Raw genomic sequence first — 25,856 nt, 5'->3', positions numbered from 1 at the left:
TCAGGGTGCTAGGGCCTGTTCCACGCAGCTCCTGGTCTGGTTGGTCTGGGCGCAGCCCATGCTGGGCTCCACTCTGTACTCAATAGACCTTACCTAGCGACCATCCAGGCTGTCCTGGGCTGGAGCCCTGCTTCCCTCTGCTATTTTATGGGTTCTGCAGTTCTAGAATTTGTTCAGAGCCATTTTTTATTGCTGTTTGGAGGGTCCTGGGGGAAAGCCCTAGGCAAGTCCCTCCTTTCCAGCTGCCATCTTGGCTCCACCTCCCCCCCACCCCAATCCCTTTACAATCTCAAAAATTACTGTGGACCTACAAAGAACTCTGGTTTATATGCAAAGAACTTTGATTTATATGTAATAACAATATATTCGAAATTAAAATATCTTATTATTATTATTATGAAAATGGTTTTGGCCTTGCAGACCACACTTTGAAAACTGCTGCTCTAGGCAGATTAAATTGTTCTATCTTGTAAGAGTACATAGCAATTTGTAATTGAAATTTATCATCATTAAATTAAAGACTAGCAAGAATGAGCGTTTAATTATACAAGTGATAACTAAGTACAGTTAATGGGGATCAAAGATGTAGAGTTGGAAGGGAAGACAGAAGTCATCTAGTTCTTCTCCGTCTGTTCTTTGCAAGGTTAGCATCCCATATAAATCATCAGCCTTGACCACATAAATCAAGAGCCTTTTTGACAAAGCTCAACAGGAATAAAAAGAAGAATATATAAAATATTTAGGAGTCTACCTACCAAGTCACATAACAATTATATGAATATATCTATAAAACACATTTTACAGGAACAGAAGGACCTAAATAATTGGAAAGATATTAATTTCTTATAGTTGGGCTAACCTAATGTAAGTGACAACAATGTACTGTTTAAATTACTTCATGTACTTATTAAGAGCCATATCAATCAAACAATCTAGGAATTACTTTACAGATCCAGAAAAAAGGACAACAAAATTCAGCCAAAGGAAAAAAAAAGGATCAAGAATCTGAATGGATAAACAGTGGGAAGGGAGGGGGCCTAAAAGTGTCTGGCATCAAACTTCACTAAAAGCAATAATCATCAAGACATTATGGCACTGATTTAAATAAAAGAGAAAACTAATCAGTGGGACTGATTAGGTTCATAACATACAGAAGCAAACAAACCTAGAAACCTAGTGTTCTATAAACCCAGAGAACCCAGTAGCTAGGTTAAGGTTCACATTCAATAAAACGTCTAGGAAAACTGGAAAGCAGCCTGGCAGAAATTAGGCTTACACGAACATTCACATCATATACCACAATAAGCTCCAAATGAATACAGTCACATCATAAACAAATTAGAGGTGCAGGGAAGAAAATACACTTTACAATTAGATAGGGAAGATTTCCTGACCAAACATGGGATAGCAAGGATCATAAAAGATAAAACTGACAATTTTGATTACATCAAATTGAAAAGCTTTTCCACACACAAAAATCAAAGAAATTAAAATCAGAGGGGAAAAAGTTAACTGAGAAACAAAAATCTTAGAAGCAAGTTTATCTGATAAATCAAAGCTTGATACTGAAGACATATAGGGAACTGATTAGAATACACAAGAACAAAAGTCATCCCTCAACAAACTATTGAGATATGAATAGGCAGTTCTTAAAAGAAAACAAGCATACCAAAAATGTTGCAAATCAATAATATTAAGAGAAATACAAATTTTAAAACTCTGAGGTTCTACTTCACATAGATCAGATCAGCAAAGATGGGGCAGCTAGGTGGTGTAGTGAGTAGAGCACCGGCCCTGGAGTCAGGAGGACCTGAGTTCAAATCCGGCCTCAGACATTTGACACACTTACTAGCTGTGTGACCTTGGGCAAGTCACTTAACCCCAATTGCCTTGCCTTCCCCCTCCAAAAAAAAAAAAAAGAACAAAAGGTGTTAAGATAATTAGTCAGAGAATGTAGCTTACCCCCATCATTGTTAGGATATGCTCTCCAGGTGCAGAAAAAAGTAAAAAAAAAAAACCATTTCAGTCAGATCAGCAAAGATGACAAAAAAGGAACATAGTAATTGGTGGAGGGGAGGTGGGAGGACCGACATATAGCTGTATTGTAGGTGGAGCTGTGAATTGGTCCAGTCATTCTGAACAACAATTTGTTTCTAAACCCCCAAAGTCACTGAACTGTACAATACCCTTTGGCCCAGTATCACCACGAGGCATAAACCTCAAAGAGAGGAAACAAAAGGTAAAGAACCTGTATGTACAAGAATCTTCATAGTCACATTTTCATCATAGTAAGGAACTGGAGATAACAGGGTTATTCATCAACTGGGGAATGGCTAAACAAAGTACAGTATGTGAATATAATATTATTATTTCAAGAGAAATTATGAAAAGGACGAAATAACAGAAACTGGGAAGACTAGTGTGAAAAGAGAGGAAAATGAGCAGAACCAGAACAATTTATACAATAACTATAACATTATGAAGAAAAGCAACTTTGAAAGATGAGAACCCTGATCAATGCAAGGACCAAACACACTTCCAGAGAACCAATGATGAAGCATACCACTCACCGAGGCGCAGGGCGAAGAATGATGCAACTATTTTTTGAAAATGGTCAATGTAAGAATTTCTTTTCCTTGACTATATATATGCATATCTGTTACAAGGATTTTATTTTTCATTTGGAAGGTAGGGTAGAGAATTAACTGAAAAGAGTAATTTTTTTTTTAAAAAGAAAAACAACTTTGAAAGACTTGAGAGATATGTCCAACTAAGACTTCAGAAGATGGATGATGAAGTGAGAGTTGCAGAGGGAGATCTACATTTTTGGACAGGGCCCATGTGTGGCCTCGTTTTACTTAACTATGCTTCTACAGAGCAAGGCACCTATAAGAAGCCTTTCCTGATCCATTCCACATCCTAGGGTCCACCTTCCCAGACTACCCTGTATCTGTTTTCTTTATGTTTATTCTCCCCCCTCTCTCCCCCCCACACACGTACACTCTCGTGTGTTCAGGTACACACTTGTTTCCCTTGTTAGCTTCTTGAGAGCAGGGCTGTTTCATTCTTCTTATCTGTATCTCCAGTACCTAGTACAGTGCCTGGCACATAGTAAGGACTTCATAAATGCTTGTTTATCTTCCCACAGTCCAGCAAAGCTGGGGAATCAAATCCAGGCTTTCTGTCTTCAAAAGTGGTGCTCTTTACACTGCCTCTTGGATCAGTTGGTATGGCACAGATGAGACTTGAAAGGGTTCTTTGAAGTTGTTTTCAAAAAATATTTCAGTAACTGCATTTTAATATAGTTAGTTTTTCCTTTGTCCTCTGGCATATTTTATGCATTTAAAAATATTGTTCTGGGAAGAGATCCATAAGCTTCATCAGACTGCCAAAGGGGTGTACAATATCAAAAAACCAGTTAATAAACCCCTGGACTAGAGGGACAACATTGCTGAGCTTGGGTGTCAGGAAGAACTGGGTTCAAATCCTATCTCAGATAATAATAATAATAATAGCTACCATTTATATAGCTCCTTAAGGTAAGCAAAGTACTTCTCATGCTCTCTCATTGCTAATATGTAGACTATGGGTGAATCACTTAACCTCTCTGAGACTCATTTCCTCCCTTGTAAAATGGATATAAAAACACTTGTGGCACTCAACTCAGAGTTGATGTGAACCTATAATGCTTAGGAAAACTTAGAGTGTTCACATATAAATGTGAGTTATTATTGTAAGTATATATACATATATCTCAATGCTATATTATTATATATCTGTGCTATATATAACATTTTATATTAAACATTATATTGTTTATTATTGTAATACATTAACTATATAATATCTATTAAAATGCATCGATAGGTTAATATAATCTATATGCGTATTAATCAGTAAGCATGTAGTAATATACGTATCAGTCGATATGCATAACATGTACTAATACATACATGTATAAGTTAATACACATAATATGTAGTAATATATGATTAGTATTAATCAATTAACATACAGAATATATATTACCGGCAGCTAGGTGATGCAGTGGATAGAGTGCCAGGCTGGGAGTCAGAAAGACTCATCTTCATGAATTCAAATCCTGCCTCTGACACTTACTAGCTCTGTGATCTTGGGCAAGTCACTTAACTTTGCCTTAGTTTCCTCATCTGTAAAATAAGCTGAAGGAAATGGCAAACCACTCTAGTATCTTTGCCAAGAAAACCCCAAATGGAGTCATGAGTCAAACATGACTGAACAACAAAAATACATACAAGTATTAAATACTTAATATACATAATATAGTATAATGTAATATATTAGTAACAATTACTTAATATGCATAATATGCATTAATACGTCACAAGTATAATTAATAGATATGTAATAATGCATATGTATTAATACTCAATAATATTTCACACATATATGTATTAATTAATATGCAAAACGTGTATTAGTATGGTTGTGTTGTTGTTCAGTCATGTCCAAATCTATGGGACCACATGCACAAAAGATCCCATGGACGAATTTTTTTTCCAAGGATAATGGGGTGGTTTGCCATCTTCTTCTCTCCTGTGCTTCCTCATTTTAGGGATGAGGAACTGAGGCAAAATGGGGTTAAATGACTTGTCCAGGGTCACACAGCTACTAAGTATCTGAAGTCGAATCTGAACTCGGATCTTCCTGACTCCAGACTTGGTGCTCTATCCATCGCACCACCTAGCTGCCCAATTAAAACAGTCATATGTATTAATATACACAATACATATTATTAATAATGTATATTAATATACAAGAATTGGTTAATACATATTATACTGTTATATTAACCCATCGATAATATGTAATTAATGCATTACAGTGTAATATTATAAATAACATAATGCTATAATACTATGTACCAATGATAGATATTCTAAGGGAGCGCTGCGGGGGGCGGGGTTCTTACTCCAGGGCGCCCCCTCACCGCCTGCTCCGGGACAGTGGGCTGGGTCACTGCCTTCTCCAGCCGCCTGCCCGCCCCTCTCCCCGTGCCCTTCACCTGCCATCGCCTCCTGCAGGGAGTCCGTAGCCCCAGACCCATTCTTGAGCAGGGAGCCCAGCTTCCTCACAGCCGGAAGCGAGAACGCCCAAGTGCCAACGGCGACGGCCATGGTAACGCCCCGAGGAGGACTGGAAACGAGAGGAAAGAGAAGGAAGAAGGGCTCCCGGTGGCAGGGCGCGGCGGCCGGAAGCGGGGCAGAGGGCGTGGGCGGGAGGTAGGCAACCATAGAGAGAGAAGGAGAGGAGACGGAATCGGTAGGACAAGGAGCGGGGCGGAGCCTCCGCCTCCTCCAGCTTCTCATTGGGCAGTTGTGCTGCCGCTCCTCGGTTGAACGCTTTCTTGGAGTCCTCCATCCAACTTCTCTCCCTCCCCCCTCAAGGAGCTGTCAGTTATGCAGCAGGCGGGGCGGGGCAAGCCACTTCCGGTTGGGTCCAGAAAGTTGAGCTGAAGGAGGGGCAGAAAGAAGGAGGAGGAGGAAGAGGAAGAGGAAGAGAGAGCCTGGGCGGTGGCAGCGGCGGCGGCTGTAGTAGCTTCCCCAGCAGCAGCAGCGGCGGCAGCTAGCCCAGCTGAAGACGGAGAGAGGCAGGCAGGCGGCGTTAGTTCTCTCCGGGGCTCACAATGGACAGCCAGGGCAGGAAGGTGGTGGTGTGTGACAACGGCACCGGGGTAAGCGCCGAGCCCGGGGGAGGCCTGTGGAGACCGGAGCCGAAGGTGGCCCGGGGGAGGAGGAAGATGTGTGGGCAGGCTGCCTGGGCGCGGTGCGGCGCGGGCCACTGGGGCCTCAGGTGGGGGGCCTGCGCCCCTCGCCCCCGCACCTCTTCCTGTCAGCCCCCACCCCCACGCCGCGCCTCTCATTCCCGTGGGCGGGGGAAGTGGGGAGAATGGTGTCCCGCTAGTCCCCTCCCCGAGTACCTTGGAGATGGTGCCGAGCACCATGGGGGTGGGCTGATTCGAGATAGTCCCGGTCCATTCAGAGGAGCTTCTGATTTTAAAAAATCAGAATAATCGGGCCTTCCTCTTCCTGTAAAATCGAAGGTAGGCAGGAGGCAGGAAGCGAGGGGCTGAGAAAGGAAGTAGGGCTGGCCGCGGCCGTCTTGAAGCAACGTTTTGGAGGGGCTCCTGCGAGAGAGCCTAGAGGGGGGCGCCCCACTTCGGATGTCCGAGGGGGCAGTGGGGATTAGGTGCCGAAGTGGGAGAGACCCGGGGGGCGAGGGCTGCACAAGTCGGGAAGGCCGAGGTGCTGGTGACCTTGGGAGAAGTTACTGAGCCCCTTCTGTTCCTCTTTTTCTCCTCACTGCAAGTTGCAAATGAGTGCGATCTTAAATAAGATCCCCGAGCACACAGTTGTAAAAATGGGTTATTATTCCCCTCTCCCTTTTTATCCAGATGCTCCTTTTGGGAGGGGAGAAGGTCTGTCTTTTTTTTTGTTGTTTGTTTTTTATCCAATGGTAGCAAAATAAGAACAAATCTCAAGACTGAAACACGATTTGTTTGGAGTGTGGATGATTTTGTGTTACATTTGTTCTCAGGTCATTTTGAGGTTGCCACAGCATACCAATGTATGTCTGCTTTTTTCGTGATCCTGCCAGCAGGGTCTATCTAGTATGCGAATTAAAATTGAAAAAAAATTTACGTTAAACTCTTACAGAATTAGGCTGTCAAGAATGTAATGAACTTAATTAATTTAACATACACAAATCTCTTATAAATTAGGAAATTGAAGTCCAGAGGAGTTGTGACTTGCACAAGGTAACACCACATACTAGTGGCATTAGCTATGACTAGAACCCAGCTTTCTGATTTATTACTCTCTATGTTAACACAGATCTGCCTCTTAGAATCGTATGGGCTGTTGGAAAAAAAAAATATATGGTTGGGAATCATTGTTACATTATTTTGTTCATTCAGTGATGCCATAGCCTTTTAAAGGGACTATTAAATATAAAATGTACTGATTTATTATGACACTGTTTCATTTTGATTTTGTCACAGGAGATTGAATTATAGGATCATCTCAGATTGATTTCCTTTATAATTAATAATGTTCAGAAAGCAATGTTTTATATGTATTTAAGATCTCTATAGAACTAGAGATGGTAGATGGGAGTTCATTGGCATAGAGAACTTCTGGATGAGGAAATTCCTCTACAGACAATGCAAATTGACACCTTCTCTGTAACCTTGATCAGTCTTGGAGCAGGGATTCTTAATCTGGGGTCCATGGACCTTGCGGTTTGAATTCAAGGGACCCATGAAGTTGGATGGGAAAAAGTTGTATCTTTCTTTTCACCAGCCTCTAACTGAAATTTAGCATTTCTTTCAGTTATTTAAAAACATTATCTGAGAAGAGGTCCGTAGGCTTCACCAGATGCTGCCAAAGTGGCCCATGATAAAAGAAAAATTAAGAATCCTTGTCTCAGAAAGTTGCTTACTGTCAGTCAGTAGGCATATTTACTATGTGCCAGACACTGTGCTAAATATTGGGAATACAAAGGAAGGCAAAAGACAGTTCCTGCTCTTAAGGAGCTCACACCTAATGGGAGAGATAACATGACAGCAACTATGGACAGACTAGCTAGATACAAGATAAATTTAAAATATGCAATAGAGAAAAGGCTTTAGCATTGAGGGGAGATTGGGAAAGACTTCTCTTAGAAGATGGGATTTTAGCTGATTCTTAGAAGAAGCCAGGAGATAGAGATTGAGAGGGACAATTAAGTGACTTGCCCAGGGTCAGCCATTTATAGGTTAGAGGCTGAACTCAAACTCAAGTCTTCCAGGCTTCAGGGCCAACTCTCTATCCCCATGCTATATTTCTTCTCAGAGGTCTGTTCCAATTTTTTTGCTTTTTGGCAATATCCTAGCTGATGAACTCTTTACTTGTATAAGTCAAAGTTATTTATTACCTTCTGTTAGTATAGGAACACATGGACAGCTACTTTCTTCTTTATATAATAAAACACTAGCTTAGAGATGCTGGGCAGCTATGTGGCACAGCGGATAGAGTCAAAAATACATATCTTCCTGAGTTCAAATGTGGCCTTAGGCTTTTACTAGCTGTGTGACCCTGGGCAAGTCACTCAACCTTGTTTGCCTCAGTTTCCTCATCTGAAAAATGAGCTGTAGAAGGAAATAGCAAACCGCTCCAGTATCTTTGCCAAGAAAACCCCAAATGGGGTCATGAAGAGTCAGACAAGACTGAGAAATGGCTGAACAACAAAAAGCATGCGGAATGGTCTTTAAATTTGATATTAGAAAGTCCATTGTGTAAAAAGCACAATGAACTATACATTTAAGACTCATTTCACCAGTCACATTTTGAAGGGAAGTGGATGTTTACAACATAAAATTTAAGAATCTAGTTCCTTTCATTTTCTGTTACAAATTATCTAGTAAACAAATAGATCTGTTTTGAAATTTATTGCCAGTGTCAGCATATATGCATACATTAATTAGTTTACAGTGAAGAAAGAACCAGCATCTGTAATGAAGTGGTATTGATAGCATCATAATACATTCAGGGATATTTTAATATTTCTATAAACTAGATATAGATGTTTTAAAGCTATACAGTATAGTAAATCAATCACACCCTGTCTTTCATCTTGATTTTATTCTAGAACGGCATTTGGTATGCAATTAAATATTTACAAGGCCATAGATTTGTGTATGTAGCATTTTCATTTGTTCTTCACTCTTTTGAAGTTTTCTTAGCGATGGATTATCCCAAAGTTTGGTAATTTTTTAGTACCTATTGGCCAGGCCTTTTGCCTTCAGATGCTTCTATTGCAAATAACAATGTGCTGATTTTATCAAGCCCCAGAAGATCTCAAAGCCTTCTTAAATCACTTAGAAAGTTCAGTTTTAACTATTCACATAGGGAAACCTAAAAAATGCCTACTTCCTAGACTGCTATGTAATTTGATAGACAACCTGTAGCTTCTGTCTGTTGATCACATATTAAAAGAAAATAAGCAACAGAGCAAAAATCCATGTTAACCTGTATGAATTGACTGGACACTTAAAAGATGCTTTAAAAAAAAGTTAAATGATCCTTTAATACAGTTTTGAGCTGTGCTGAGAATTGAACAACAGGAGGAATGGGCTAGACTGTGTTTGTTAAATTGCACAATTATTTTAATGATAATGCCTCTCCAAGCTTCTTCCTTAACAAAAGTTCTTACTTTTTAACACCTGTAGTCTTATTGTGACATTACGTAGTCATATATAACCACATTCTGTGGCTTATTGAATTGGATGATAATCCAAAAGAGATACATGGTTGGTAGGCGTAGCATGCAGCATGTTCCAAACCAGAAATGGCTTAGGAAAGGCCTGGTAGTAAAGATGTAATTAGAAATAAATGATCAGGAAAAGCAAAAAAGGTAAGCCAGTCAAGAACAAAGAGAAACTAATAGCCTGCCAGTGCACTTCGTTGATACCCACTGATGCCTGGAAAATGAGAAGTAGGTCCCCTTTGGGACCCTTTGTGTTAAATTTATGGGAGGAAATGAGGGTGCATTCTATTGCAATCATTCGATTTCTAGTCTTCCTCATTGGAAGGGACGAAATCATAACTCCATTGAAGTGTAAAACTATCAAGAGTTTTGGCCAGGCTTAAAAATGCCCAAGCATTTCACGTTTACAAGGTAGGGAGAAGGTGCCGTACTTACTTTTCCATATCTATTATTTCTGCTCCCTATAGCATTCAGAGAAAGCAAAGAAAAAGGAAACTAATACTTTACAGCTAGGCTGCTGGTGGTGCTTGAAGGGTCAATAGTAAAGAAGTCCTGAGTTCAAATGCAGTCTCAGACACTGACTAACTGTACCACCCTGGGCAAGTCATTTAACATCTGTTTGCCTCAGTTTCTTCAACTGTAAAGTGTAGGTAAAAACAGCACCTTCCTTGCAGGACTGTTGTGAGGCCCAAATGAGATACAGCATTTCATACAGTGCCTAGCACATAGGAGGTGCACGTATCAATGCTTATGCTTCTCTAAAATGTCCTAGCCCTTTAATTCTATCCAATATTTGGCACAATTGCTTTCTAAAGTGGCACCACAAGGATTGGCCAGAGCAGTGAATCTGTACTCTAAAGTAACTCCAATCTAGAGATAAGGAAGGCTTTACACAAAGCTGAGAGGGATAGCAAATTTTGACAGCATTCAAAAAGATCTTGACAGGTTAGTACACTGGCATGAATCTAATTAGATAAAATTCAGTAGAGGTAAATGCGAAGTTTTAGATCAGAAACCCACTTCCAAATCACAGGACGGGAGAGGGAAAGTTAGTAGGTGTCTTTTTTTGTTAGTTTTTGAAAAAAAAATCTGGAGAATTTGGTGGACTACAAATTCAACATGAGGTAGTAGGGCAATGTAGCTGCTCAAAATAGTTAATATAATTTGGGGCTGCATTGAGAGGCATAACTTCCAGAAATCAGGTGAGTTGCTCTATACTTGGCTCATATGGAGTTTGTGTTCAGTTCTGGGCACAACAGTTTAAGGAGGTTTTGATAAGCTAACACTTGTCTAGAAGAGGACAACTAGGAGGTTGAAGGGCCTTGAGTCTGGTTTTTAAGTTTTTAAATTTATTTTGAACTTAAATACAAAATAAGAAAAGAAAAAAAAATTTCCATGTGTATAGCAGAACATAACAGGATTCAGTATAAAGCAATAAATTTCCATTTCAAGAAAAACTATATAATAAATACAACACATTATTTTCAAAGCTGTCCATCTTTTCTTTGTTTCCTTTTAGTTTTTTTTTGCCTTCTGCTGTGTACTTTTTACTTTATTTTTTCCCCTTCCCCACCCCAAGAAGGCTGCAATTAAGTACAAATATATTTTTTATAGATAAATACACACACATATATATGTGTGTTTACATACATATACATAGATACACATACACATATATACACTCAAATGCATATATATAAGACCATATTGTGCTTATTTGCACTTGTCATCTGTTTCTCTGAAGGTGGATAGCATCTTCCTTCATAAGGCCAAGTCTTTCCACATTTTTCTAAATCCACCAGCTCATCATTCCCTACATCACAACAGTATTCCGACCCAATCACATTCTCTCTGAGAGATTGAGTTTTTTCTCACGTTTTCTGCATTCCATCTATTCTTGGCTACATAGGTTTTGAGTCTGTTTGAATTGAGGATTGGTTGGTGGACCTGGGGATGGATAACTAGAAGCAGAGAATGCTTGGAGGGGACAGAATAGTTGTATTTGAAAGGCCTTCATGTGGAAGAGGAATAGTACTTGTTTTGTTTGGCCTCAGGGGGTGCAGAACCAAAGCAATGTTTGGAAATTGCAAAGAGACATTGAGATTTGATTTCTGGAAATTTTTCCCAACATTGAGAACCAAACAAAAATTGAATGGGTTCCCTTAAGAGAATCATTGGAGGTCTTCAAGCAGAGACTGGATCATCAGTTTTCTTTTTAAGTGAGTTATAGTGGATTGGACCATATGGCCACCAAAATCACTTCCCTCTAATGCTGTGTGATTCATTCAGGAATCCTTATGTAGTAGGGGTTACTAGGTGGTACTATAGATAGGATGCTAGGTATAGAGTCAGTAAGACTCATCCTTCTTGAGTTCAAATCTGGCCTCAGACAATTACTGAGTGGCCCTGGGCAAAACATGTAACCCTGTTTGCTTCAGTTTCCTCGTCTGTAAAATGAGTTGGAGAAGGAAATGGCAAACTACTACACTATCTTTGCCAAGAAAACCTCCAAAAATTGGATTATGAAGAGTTAGACATGACTGAAACAACTCAACAACACTGTAGTTGAACCATGAACTTTGCTAGCTACTGGTTACCACCCTGTGAACTTTAGTAGTTTATAGAAGTACTGTACTGGTGTATGAATTTTCTATTACTTAGCTATGGAGAGATTTCTTTTAGGGACTCTGATGATTGTATGGAGGTTGTTTGAAATAAAACTATCGTCTGGTTCATCTGATGGGGGTTCATTGAATAAGAATAACTCTGGGACAAATAAGATTGTAGGGTGGTGTCCTAATCTTTATCTGATTAAAATAATGAAAAAGAACTATTCTGATAAAATTATTGGAAGAAAAAAGACAAGTAAAAGCAAGGTTTAAATTCGCTCATAAAACATTTTTTTTGAGCTAATATAGCTAATACTCTTTAATTTTTGCCTGAAAGACTATCATAGACTGTGAGTGTTCTTACCATTTGATGACTCAGTGGGAAGTAAGAGAGCCAGTTTCAACCACAATGCTATGAAGAAGAAACTATATATGGTAAAACGTATTTCTTAAACACAGCCTTCTTGCACACACCAGGGGAAATTAGTAGCTAAGTTTTTAAATGATGAGAGGGTTGTAAGCATATGCCATGTCACATTTTGCCATTTAAGGATTAAAGTGACAAAATATGGTTTGAACAAGGCTTATTTTCTTCATTTTACAAATTAATAATTGTGGTGGTTTTTATACATTTTTAAAAATCGTGATTTTGGTGCAGGAAGAATGAATGTTGGTTTTTTTTTCCTTCAAAATTCCTTAGTATGTATCACTGTTTTTAAAAAAAAGCATTTCATTTAATTTTAATACGTAATAATAAATGTACCTTAATTTTGTTTTTATAAATGAAATATGTTCATGTTTTAAAAATATGTTAAATTTACACTATACTCAAGTGCACATATAGACAAACATGGAAGCTACCATATATATATTTGGGAGCTAGCACATGTACATTAAAACTAGCACATGTACCTGTGAGCTTAGACTCATATACAAGAGCTAACACTAGTCATTAGGTACAGTACATTAATTTTGCCACTTGTATTTAGTGGTAACAGACCTATCAGCTCTTTCTTGTGGATACCAAAATCAAATTTTCTAAAATCCCCATTCTTTTCTTACATAAGAAAAAATTATCCCGTCAGACCCTTTATTGGTTTCGTGTAGGAGAGCTGTTCCTTGATGCTTGGGCTGGGGGGTGGAGGAATGGAGCTGGCAGCTACCTATTTATAAATCCCTTCTTAAGAATCTTTTGCTCCAGTACCTCGTTGGTGTTTGTAGATGACTTTAGACTCTCTATTCAGTTCAGTAACATTTATTAAGCAACTTTGTGCCTGACTAATAAGAAAAAGAAAGATAGTTCCTTCCCTTGAGGAGCTCATAATTTAAGGGATGGAAACAAGGGAGAGTGGTACGTGGAAGTCCTGGAACCTGAGGTTAGATGGAGTGGAAACTAATGGGGTAGCTGATGAAAAGAGTTACCTGGGCTTAGTATGTATTTTTATTGTAAAGGTTTTCTTTTAAACTATGTACCTGTTACAGTAGTTTTGAAGCAGTTTTAAAATTTGAAGTGAAAGATGTGTGCCAAAGTATAGTTACGGAGTAGTTTCGACTGAGCATCCCAAAGAAATCTGTGTAGAAATGTTAGCCATTGTTTGATAAATACATTTGTTACATAATAATTTAACAAGTGTTCATTATTTTGCATTTGAGTGTTATATTAAAACAGACACAGTTTTTCATTGAACAGGTAGAAATTCAGATAACTTCAAAAACACCCTCTAAGTTGTTTCCACTTTCAGTACTGTCCCTTATCTTTAAACTTGGCAACTTTGAAAATTTCTTTTCTCTTGCAGCTTTCCAAGCAGTTAAGTTTTAAGAATATTAGACACTGACTCAACATTGTACATAGGTGTCCTAAAAACACGCAGCTTTTAATTGTTTGAATAGCAACTTGAATAATTATTGGGCCAGTCTCCTTGTTTAGAAACAGGACATAAATTTGATCCCCTCCTACAATTGCAAATCAATTTGCATTTTTCATTTTAGTTGTATATACATATAATCATAAATGAATTTTTAAAACCATGAAAGTTTAACTTTGCCCAAGGTGCCATAACTTCCCTTAGTGGCTCGCTTCGTGGCTGTTTTAAACCCTCTCCCATGTTTTTCTTTCCCTCTCAGCAGAGAGTTCTGCCTCATACTTGCCTGAGAAAATAAAAACCATGGGCCTTGAGCTCCATCTTTTCCTCTACTCTGTATATTAAAAGTTCTTGTCATTGTATTTCATTCTATCCTTTAGTTGCAGATGAAGTGATGGTTCTTGTCAAAGACAGCCCCTCTACTTATCATGATTCCCTTCCATCTCCTGTAGACTACCCTTAAATCTTCCCCTCATTAATCTTCTGTGTTTCAGTCATTTCCTACTATCTACGCATATGCCTAATTCTCCTCCATCCTGAAAAAAAAAGCCATATACACTTCTTCCTTTAACTTCCTCTGTTCTAGATCTGGCTTCTGACCTCACCACTCAACTGAAACCCCTTTCTCCAAACTTACTAGTGATCTTTTAGTTGCTAAATCCAGTGGCATTTTTTAGTCCTCATCATTCTTGACCTCTCTGCAGCATTTGACACTTTTGAACCATTCTCTCCTATATAATCTTTCTTCTCTGGAGTTTTTATGGCGCTTCTCAGTTACCTTTGTTAGATCATCATTCAAGTCCTAGCTTTAGTTGTAAGTATACCTCAGGATTCAGTCAGCAGAGGTTCCTTACTCTCTCATCCCAGACCAGTTGCTAAGCCTTGTCAGTTCTACCTCCACAGCATCATTTATGTCCGTCCATTTCCCAAATCCTCCCCTCTTATGAACTTTTTTGTTCCTGCCAAGGGCACCAACATCTTCTCAGTTCCCTAAGCTCACAATCATGATGTTGTCCTTGACTCCTTATTTACACTTAACCCCCACATATCCGATATGTTGCTACATCTTGTCATTTTTACATTTACAACATTTACATACATCTCCTTCTCTCCACTCGTAAAGCTGCCACCTGCTGTGGGCCCTCTACCTTAATAAGAACTGGATTATTCCATAAACTGTTATGTCAGTAGCCATCTGGTTGATCTTCCTGCTTTATATCTATTCTGACTCCATTCTGTTCTCCAGGTAAGTGCCAAAATGATCTTCCTAAAGCACAGATCTTCTTCTTAAGATAGACACTGAAAGTAGCCCTTGTAGAGGATAGGCTTGTATATAATTTACATATCGAAGCTAACCATATTCATCTTACCAAACCACTAGGGGTGTTTGACCCTTCTTATGTTTATATCTAGTTTATATATCTAACTTTGGTGTTAACATAAAAGCATAAGAAAATAATTATAATTGAGTGCATATAATTTGCTAAAGTCCTATTCCAATCTCTCATTGTGGAATGTAGGTGACCCTGGGGTTCTTGAAGGCTATGCCAGTGGAGTACAGGCTCTAATAGATCTTATAAAGCCACAACAATTGAGGTTTGAGCCCAGTGAGAAGTATCTGTTGTTTGACAGAAGATAATCATCAGTTTGGCCACAAGGTAATTTTTGGCCACAAAGAGTATATGCCAGATAAATAGTAAATATGTTGGTAGTGGTATGGGTTGGAGGAAAGACCCACACAGACAAAAACAAATGGAGCCTATCTGGAATAGCTTTGAAGAAAGTAGGAAGACCTCCCACCACTGGGCAACCCTTCTCCCTTCATCTAGGATCCTAGACAACTCTTACAAGACTGAGATAAGATCAGAGTCAACAATTCTTCCTTGTGATGAGATGGAGGACCATCAGGTCTTATGTACTCTGCAAATGCCTCCTGAGTTCTGCTGGGCCTTAATGTCAGCCCTGCATCTATTTCCGGCACGGTCATTTGACCTCATATAATTTCAGGATCCCTGAGATTGGCCAATTAACCTGCTGCTGTACACTTAGGACTTCTAGGTCTTTCCATCTGCCCTGCATCTGAACTTTCTTTTGTGTTGTCTCACCTGCTTAGAGTGTTAGTTCTTTGAGAGAAGGGACTGTCTTGTTGCCCTGAGCACTTAGTACAATATTTGGTATATAGTAAATGTTTATTAAAATGCTTATTCATTAAGGTACTGAAGTTTTACACATATATGTGTTGGCTAATGCCGATGTTAGCTAGCGCCAACTGTAAATTAGGAACAGATTCTCCCTCTGCCCTCTTCCCCACTTTTGGTTTTTAGCCAGTTGTTTAAGTTAAGGACAAGAGTAAGTAATGTCAGGTTAGCTTCTGTATCTGAAGTTGTTTTAGTGCAAAAATAGCCTTGATTTGGGAAGGAAATCCTAGGTCTTTGAGTACCAACTGATGCAAATAAGTCTGGGGAGTGATGAAGTTAAGCAAGTACTTTCTATTGTTTTATTTCTATTACTCTTAATTTTTGTCTCAATGAGAATTGCCTTTATGCTAAGCTGTAGGGAAATAGAATAATGATGTCCTTGTTTGATACCGTCTTTAGTAAGATCTTAGGTACAATCCTTGTGTGCTTTGGAAGGAGGAATATGTGTGAATCAGTCCTGGATTAGTCTTTAAAATAACCATAATGCATCAGGGAATAACTTATTTATTGTTTTGTACATAAAAGAAATAATTTCCAGACAGACTTTTATAAAAGATTTAGTCTGTTGAAGAGGGCATGACTTTGACACATCTCACAGGCCCCATCTGTTAAAGCCAAGTAGAATTCTAAATGGCAGTATATCTTGAGCTATTTATGATTAAATAGATGTCTTCAAAATCTTTAACCAGATTGCTGTGGAGGATTTTGAAGATCCCCAAGTTCTGTTACATGGAGTTTTCATATGTTACATGTGGAGAATTTGCAAATGGCATTTAGAGATAATAATGAATGATTCATGTAGTCATTTAGTAAAAAGAATAACTCTAATGGTAATATGCACATTGTAAATTCTTAGTAGATAGTGGTGAGTTGGTTTTTGTTTATGCCTATGCATTTTTTATAGGATGGGGCAAAAATCAATCAATTCATATCTATAGTATTGCTTAATTAGATTAATCTTAGAATGAAAACAAATAGCTCTTACTACTGTCTTCTTTGAACTATGATACTTTCAGGTATTTTTCCTTTTTGTAGGTGAGGGTTGATGAAGATTTGGTAGGAGACTAGAAAAAGAAGGAAAAATGACCTGTATGAGAATGAAAACCCTTTGTTTTAGTTAGACTACGATTATTTAATCTCCTTTGGGAGGTTACTGTAAGAGTTAACTAGATGATTATTATCAAATTTCTTACATCTTTGGCAGAGTATACCAGGTAAATAAAAAACTGTCGTGACCATGTATTATTAAATGCTTCCATGAAAACCGTACTCTAAATACATCATCATGGAATCAAGGTGGAGAAGAGATGAGACTATACTCCCTTCTTCTCAGTGGAGAGGTGAGGGACTATGTAGGTAGAATACTGCATGTGCATTACATCCATATGTTTGGTTTTACTGAGCTGTGTTTTTGTTGTTTTTTTTTTTTCCTTGAAAAATCTTTGTTCCAACGGAAGACTTACTGGGTAGAGAAGGGTCACCAGGTAGAGAAGGTGAAGTAATAGGAAAGAGGAGAGAGAAGATGTTTGGAATTGAAAGTGATATAAAAACAAAAGACATCAATTCCAAAATCATGGAAGGGAGCTGATCCTTAGTTCAGAGCTTTATAAGATCAGTGATGAACTCTGGTAGGACTTAACTAGTAAGAAAGTTTTCAGATACTCTATTGAAGGCCAGACTTACTAAGTTCGGAAAACCCCATCAGAAGGTTGAGCACAATTTTTTTGGCCACAGCAATTCATTAAACTGTTTAAAGGAGTGTTCTGTGTTGGTGGACTGAATACTCATAAAGATGAAACCATGGGTTGGAAGAAGTTTTAGTAAAGACTTTGTTGTATCTCATCACTGGATATTTCTTGCACTGGTGCAAATTGTAGTTCAGCTGTACCTTGTCATTTTTAGTAATTCTTACCCATATTCCTCCATTATTCCTCTAAAGCGGATCTACTGAATATCTTAGGTCTTTTAACATTTTATAGATTTGTCGAGCATATCAATAAGCATAACATTTTTATTTCATGCTCTTACTACCTAACTGGCCCAATGCCTATGATCATACATTTCCTGGATGGTATTTTTTGCATCGCTTCCTTCGTGCAAAATTTACTTTGTTATAGATTATTTATAACTGATAACCTTCTTTCCTTTACCTTTTCAATTCTACACAATTTTGATTACTTGGAGATAGTTATACTCTATTTTTGCAGCCAGATAATATCAGTAGGAGAATGTTGGTGACTTATTTTTTACTGGGGCTAAGGAGACGTCAGGGATCAGCTCTCCCACATACAACCAGCCCTCTCCTTTCTTATTCCTGTTCAGTCTAGATCTGGCTCATTGACCATGGGTGCATGTATGTACATACATACATCTATGTATAGAGAGATGTAGGTATGCACACCTCTTGGTGGACCCCATTTTATTGACTTTTTCTCTGTGGGTTGTTAAACCATGCTCTTTTCAGTGTACTAGGATTGCACTGAGGAAGCCCTGTAGTATTCTGGAACTTTCCACAATTGGCACAATGTCATCCACAAAAAGAGCATATGGAAGGCTTCACCTGCACGTCTAGCTAAGTGGTGCAGTGGATAAGAGCGCAGGATTTGGAGACAGGAAGACCTGAATTCAGATTCCGCCTCAGACACTTATTAGCTGTGGGACTCTAAGCAAGTCACTTAATCTCTAAAATGAAGATAATAATAGCACCTGCCTCACAGAGTTGTGAGGATTAAATGAGTTAACATATGTAAAGCATTTTGCAAATCTTAAACTGCTATGTAAATTCTACCTGTTACTATTATTATATAGGATATCTCCCATGCTGATGGTAAATACTTTTGTTGAGCAAATTTAACTTGTTTCATTCCCCTTCTGATATTTATAACAGTGGATTATTGAACAAAGTTATCTTTATGGTTGTATTTATCAATAAAACATATGCATGGGAGACACACTATTGATAAGCAGTTTTGGTCTATCCATTCAAATGCTCTTCTGTAACTAATAAACAGCAAGATTTTGTATTCTGTATGCCAGAGGTGGGGAACCTGCAGCCTCAAGGCCACATGTGGCCTTTTGGGTCCTTGGGTGCAGCCTTTTGACTGAGTCCCAAGTTTCACAGAACAAATCTTTTCATTAAAGGGATGTGTTCTGTGAAGTTTGGATTCAAAGGGCTGCACTTGAGGACTCAGAGGGCCACATGTGGCCTTGAGGCTGCAGGTTCCCCACCCCTGCTCTACCTCTTTCAGTCTACTGTGTGACTGGGAAGAGGTTTTATCTACTGTAGAAAATTATCTATAAATTGCTACTTGTTCCTTTTTCTTATATCATGAAAAATAATCCTAAAACATGTGGAAACCATTCTTGTAAAGATTTTATAAGATACGAAGGAAGGAAACAAGCACTTACAAAGTGTCTACTATATGCCAGGTACTGTGCTAAGCACTTTGCAGATATCTTGTTTGATTCTCAGCAACTTTGGGAGGTAGATGCTATTATTAGCCTCATTTTACAGATGAGGAAACTGAGGTAGACAGTGGTTAAATGACTTGTCCTAGGTCACACATCTAGTAATTGTCTGAGGCTAGATTTGAACTCAGGCCTTCCTGACCTTGCACTCTATTCACTGCACCAATTAGCTGTCCCTAAAGCTTTCCCTTTTTCAAATGTGAAAAAAGACATTTGTTCGTAATTGATGATTCCATATATTTGTGTGTATACACACACACACACACACACACACAATAATGTGAGTTTTTTCCACTCTTGGTATCTTTTCCTCCCTGAGAGATTTTGAAAATTGATCTTTCAGTGCTTTCAGAGTTGTCACCTCCAGCATAGATTTCTTCTCTGTGAACTTGGTCAGGTCCAGCTAGTTTCTTCCTGAGTCTATCTTTTTAAGTGTCCTTTCAACCTACTCTTGTAGCCCATCAGGCACTAAGTGTTAGAATATAAATATGGAAGGTCTATTATCTTTGATGATGAAAACAGGTGATTTGAGTTTCTTTGTTCTCCCTCTGATGTCACCTATAAATATTTTTGGTAATTTGACTTAGTTGACATGAAACCTAAGCTTTCTGTAGATTTGTTTCCCCCTTGTTATTTGTCATTATTTTATGAGGTTATGGTGTTTTTAAATTTCCACCATTCTCCTTCAGTGATTCTTTACTCAGAAAATTGAGGTCTTCCATTGTGGGTTATTTTTTTTCTTTCTGGTTATATGCTTTATATCTCCTCAACTTTATTCCCCCATTCTATTCTTCTGTTCTCTGACAATTAGGTGGCCCTTCTTCCTTATGTTAACCTTTCTACTTGTATCCTTTAATCCTATCTCTTCCCATTTCTGGGAGCTTGACTCTTCAATTATACTCTCTCCTTTCTCTCTAATGTTTATTTTTTCTTGTTCCCCTCGTTCCTTCCCTTCTGTGTTATAGACATGTTCAACTCTCTCCTTTTCTGAAATCTTCAGTTGTCCTTTTCATCTTCTCAAGCTAACTTACCCTACTTTTTTTTCCACAAACTCCTAGAAGAAGCCATCTATCTATCTATACTTACTTTCTCCACTTTTCTCCTCTAATTTACTCCATAACTGCCTCCACTTTTCACCTCTTATTTGCTCCATAACATCTTGCAATCCATTTTAACTAATAATCTCTTAGTTTCCAAATCCCGTGACTTTTTTGACTCCTGCCATTTTTGACACTTGCCCTTCTTCCCATATACTTTCTCCTTTCTGGGTTGTTATGAAATTATTCTCTCCTAATTTTCCTGCTAACCGTTTGTCTCAGAATCCTTTGCTGAATTATCATCCATGCATCACTCTCTATGCGTGAGGTACCTGTCCTAAGCCTTCTTAGAAGATCACAGATCTAGAAGCCATCTAATCCAGTCTCATTTTGCAAGTGAGGAAACTGAGGTGCAAGGAAGTTAAGTGATATACCTAAGGTTACATGCTCAAGAACTGTGATCTTTTTCCTGTCCTATGGGGCTTCCCTTCTCTTTATAAAGTCTCCCTGGGTGATCTCATTAACTCCCCAGAGTTCAGTTATAATCTCTATGCAGATAACTCTCATATCTACATATCCAAACTTTCATATCAACTCTCTCCAACATTACCTATTGCCTGGTCATCTCCACTTAGATGCCAAGGTTGCTGTCAAGCTGGATATTTCCAAAGCAGAAATCTCTCTTCTCTCTCTCCTCTTCTCTACCCCTTCCTCCAAGTCCATTTTCCCAACTTCCTAATTCTACTGGGGACACCACCGTTCTTTCAGTCACCCAGATTTGCAACACCAGGGTTATACTCCCCTCTTCTCTCTCTCACCCCTTGTGGTTAGTCAGTTGTCAAATTGTATTAAACCTTCCTTGTGATCTACTTGACTGAGAAAATGGAAGCCATCAGTTAAAATATCTTCTGCTCCATTTTACTCTTCAATATCCCTGTGTTCTATTTCCTATTCTCTCCTTTTCTGTAGTCTCACGAAGAAGGTAACTTTTCTCTTGCCAAAGCCACCTCCTTCATTTGAGCTCTTGATGTCATCCCCATCTAGAACGTCTGGAAGCTTGTCCCCTTAATTGTTCCTTCTCTGTCATCTTCGTGCATCCTTTGTTCAGTGGCTCCTTTCCTGTTATTTTTGAACATGCTTAAGTCTCCTGCATCCTTAACATTTTAATTTCTTCTTTCCATCTCGCTTAGTTTGGAAGTTCACAGGAGCTTTTTTGGGGTGGAGGTGATCTGAGTCCCATCCACTGTCCCTACCATTTAAAAGCAAATGCTTTTTTAAATGAGAGATTTTTGTGAAAAAGCAAGCCCATGCACAAAACCTATATGTCCTAGTAAAGCTTATTGAAAATTTAGATAATTTATGAATTATGAAATAGGGGCAGACAAACCTGGTTCTTTGGGTACTCTCTGGGAAAGACCCCAACTAGCAGTGGGAAACAGGATACCTTAATAAGCACAGAGGTTCTGGGGGCAAAGAGCACAGAGGGTACAAAGACAAGTGGTGAAAGAGGCAAATGGTGTGGGGACAGGGGATGGGATAGTAAAGGAAGACAGGCAGGGATGGGGAAGAGTATGGGGAGAAGAAGAGGCAGAGAGTATCACTCAGGCAACCATGGATTAGATTTGAAAACACTTGGCAGCACAAACCTGATGGAAATGAATGAGTGCTGGGGCGGGGAGGAAGGGGCAGGAGTTTGAGGTCTTGTTTTTTGTGAGGGTAACACACTCTTATCTGTGCTGTCTTGGGGTTAGTTCATTAACCAAATTATCTCAAAGCTAACATCGACTCAAAATTATTTCATCAGCAATTTTTCTTACAGTGGATGTCTGGTACTTGTCTTAGATTTACGTATTGTAGGACCAGAGGCTCTGACAGCAGCATTGAGATGGCTTCCACTGATACAGCACATACCACCATGATGTGAATTTTAGTTACTATATGATTACAGTTTGTAAATTATGTCCCTTTGATCTTTGGGACAGTTTGTGCATGACTTCCAGGTTCCCCCTTGCTGTCTTATTTCCTCCTATTTCCTCTTTATACCTGCTACTTATAAACTTAGTATACTAAGTAGAAGTGGGAGGGGGACTAGAATAAGATAACATATTAATACAAAAGATAAAGTTTGCAGTGGTCTGGAGATTTAGAGCTAAAGACATAAGTATCATGACTTTTCTTACAGGTGCTTCTAGAAGGGAGAATATTCTTTGTTCAGGCCTTTAGATTGTCTTACTGTAAGTAGTCAACTTTGCTACTAGTGTCTCTAGATGTGTTCTTGAAGTACAGTAGGACTAATGTGGCTCTCCAGTTTTCCCCTCATGTGAAGAAAAAAGTACCGTCTTTGATACATATTTGTGATGTTTCATCAGTTCCCTCGCTTCCCAGGGATTCTAGGGTAGTCACTGATTGGAAGACAAGGTGTCATCTAAAGCCTCCATTCTTAAATCTGCACTTTGGAAACTTTTAGCTCTGTAGTTGGTTGAAGAAGTGAAAAAGGAAAAAAAATTTGGAGGGAAGGGACTGACTCATTTCATGGTATGTGAACATGTATTTTTATTACTTACTGCATAGAAATAGATGCCGGATCTCAGGGCTCTGGGCTAGGATATGAGAGACATTTTATTTGTATTTCCTTACAATCGAGGATAACAAATAACTAGAAGCCAACAAATGGTACTGTTTGTATTTATATATAACCTGAATGTATGACACCCAACTCCCTAGGCCAGTATCCAAACTGTAAAGGATTTAGATATAATACAAGTTAACATTCACTTAGGGATCTTGTTCACTGCTTCATTTATTGGGGTATTTTGCATTATAAGACAGATCAGCAATAATGGGGATAGGGAGGGAGGGACTAGAAAGACTAGTGTACCATCCCCTTTAACTACTGTCTAATTATTTATCCTTAGCATTAACTCACTGGAAGAATTTCTCTACTCTTTGCCTCCACTTCCTCATTTCCTGCTCCTCTATCCCTGGCATCCTGGCTTCCAACCCCACTACTTAACTGAAACTGTGTTTAGCAAGGGCAGCAGTGATCTCTTTACCTGTTAAATCCAGTAGCGTTTTCTCAGTCCTTATCCGACTTGACCTCTCTGCAGCTTTTGACACTTAAGTCCCTCTCCTCCTGGCTTTGCTTCAGCCTGTCTGACCTTTCTTTCTCATTTATCTTTGCTTTGGGCATCCACCACAATGTCTCTCCTCAGGCCTTTTCTCTTTACTCTTTTTTGGTGATCTCATGAGTAAACTATCAGATCTAGGCATATGACTCAAATCTCTCCATCTTTGACTCTGCCTTCTCTCTCATTCCCACCATTTAATCAGTTACCCAGGCTTGTCCACAACGTCTCTTGCATTTGTTGTCCCCTGCTCTCTAGTCCAGTTACTTTGACCTGGTTGTTGTTCACCGTTTTCCATTTCTCTCTCTGTGACTTTGTGTAGGTGGTTATCCGTGTCTAGAATGCATTCCCTCCTCATTTCTGCCTTTTGGATTCACTTAGCTTCCTTTGAAATGCAGCTCAGGTGACACCTGTTGTAGGAAGCCTTTCCTGATGTCCAGTGCCAGCCTCACGGTTGTTAATGCTTTCTGTTCTCGAAATATACTACTTGTTATTCTGTATTTACTTTTTATTGGTGTGTCTATAAATATGTTTTGCCACCATCCCTACTTCTTAAAGAAAGAGACTAGTTGTAGCCACATTACTTTGTATCATGTAGAGTTGTGTGGAATTAAATGATTATTGATGCCTTTGGGCTCATGATGAAATCTACTTTTGCCTTTCCCTGGGAGAAGCTGAGCAGGTCACTTAACCCTGTTTGCCTCAGTTTCCTCCTCTGTAAAATGAGCTGGACAAGGAAATGGCAAACCACTCCCAGTATACTTTGTCAAGAAAAGCCCAGATGGGGTCATGAAGAATTGGATATGACCAAAATAATGCAGCAACAACAACAAAGGGAGAAATTGTAAGCCTCTTCCCATTTAACATTTAGTAGCTGCATATTCTTGTTTTCTGATTTCATTTATAGAGAGAATGTCATTACTGATGGACTTTATCTCCTCTGGTAGTTCGTCACTTTGTAAGTCTTTGGATAGAAATGTCAAATTTGGACTACTAGCAATTAATTTTGTTTATGAATGGTCTAGAACAGGGATTCTTAACCCTTTTTTGTGTGTTAATGGGCCTTTTTGGCAGTCTGGTGAAGTCCTTGGGAGCCAGACTGCCAAAGTGGTCCATACAGCAACAAGGGTAAAAACCCATGTTGTAGACGTATTGGGCATTATTATTCCCTCTCCCACACTCTGAGATCTGTCCAGTCTGTCCTTCTCTTTGTTCCTCACACAGGACACTCTTTTCTTCCTGTCCCACAGGCCTCGAACTCACTTTTGCCTTATCTTTGCTTCACAGAGTCCTCTCATTCTGTGAGTCATACAGGAATCAGTTCTCCTTAAAGCCTTTCTTCATTCTCCCAACTGCTAGTGTTCTTCCTCCAAAATTATCTTGTATTTACCTACTTCATGTATATTTGTATTTATTGACTTTCTATTTCAGCTATATATATAGTTACATAATGTATATTTCCCTTCTCCAGTAGAGTGTAAGCTCCTTTTGAGTAGGAAATGTTTCTGTCTTTTATTTGTATTATCAACAGCAAGCACAATGCCTTGCACTTTGATAAATACTTACTGATAGATAGATAATGAATCAGTACTTTAGAAGGCTGTATCATAGACAGCAGACTCAATCTGTCTCTGGGATCATAGTAAAAAAGCCTTTTAGGTTGGTTGACAGAAATTGCCAGGTCTTATGTTTTTCTAGTATATTGGGAACTCAGAGTTTGATAGATGATGAGGCATTAGAGCAAAACTTTTGTGGAAAATCAAATATTTATTGTTAAACAAGACATTTAAATATTTTGGTAAAATTTTCATTCAGTGGTGTTTACATACTGGTTTATATGAAGAGGTATGCAGAGTGCTACACACTAACGTATAATTCTTTGAGAGTTGTTGGGGGTTTTTTGGTATTGTATAAAATGTATTGTCATTTGCAAGAATGTACTCCAAAATCTGAGGTAGTTTTAGGAAGACATTTATTAGATTGAGAGAGAGAGAGAGAGAGAGAACGCCACCTCGCATGAGTGAGAGCAGCTCCCTCCTCAAGTCTTTGTGAAGTTACATTATAGAGAATTGAGAAAAGGGCATACAGACATTTGCCTGATTAGTCTCATTTAGGCAATAGGTAGTCATCAGTAAGGCAGACTCTTGGGGTGGACACAAAACAAGACCTGAGGGAACCTCTGGGTGGAACCTAAGCATTCCTTACAACCATCTGGCTTCCCTGAAGTGTCTCTGAAGTCAGCCTTGCCTCTACAGTAAGCTTTTTGGGTTAG

The 25,856-nt window shown here is 38.8% G+C and overlaps 2 protein-coding genes across 2 annotated transcripts in view; one reads left to right on the top strand and one right to left on the bottom strand.

The window, feature by feature from the left end:
• Positions 1-5,232, bottom strand: part of LOC118841128 (N(4)-(Beta-N-acetylglucosaminyl)-L-asparaginase-like) — a 73,389-nt gene extending 68,157 nt beyond the window's left edge. Inside the window, exon 1 of the mRNA XM_036748530.1 lies at positions 5,045-5,232. Within this exon, the coding sequence (XP_036604425.1) occupies positions 5,045-5,156 (112 nt within the window). The 5' untranslated portion in view covers positions 5,157-5,232. The remainder of the gene's footprint in view (positions 1-5,044) is intronic.
• A 214-nt stretch (positions 5,233-5,446) lies between these two features.
• The window catches only part of ACTR2 (actin related protein 2), a 61,854-nt gene continuing 41,444 nt past the window's right edge, over positions 5,447-25,856 (top strand). The window contains exon 1 of the mRNA XM_036748529.1: positions 5,447-5,713. Within this exon, the coding sequence (XP_036604424.1) occupies positions 5,666-5,713 (48 nt within the window). The 5' untranslated portion in view covers positions 5,447-5,665. The remainder of the gene's footprint in view (positions 5,714-25,856) is intronic.

This window comes from Trichosurus vulpecula, chromosome 3, assembly GCF_011100635.1.
Source record: "Trichosurus vulpecula isolate mTriVul1 chromosome 3, mTriVul1.pri, whole genome shotgun sequence".
NCBI lineage: Eukaryota > Metazoa > Chordata > Mammalia > Diprotodontia > Phalangeridae > Trichosurus > Trichosurus vulpecula.
Note: the sequence above shows the minus strand (reverse complement) of the source record. Positions and strands in the feature narration are given on the sequence as shown.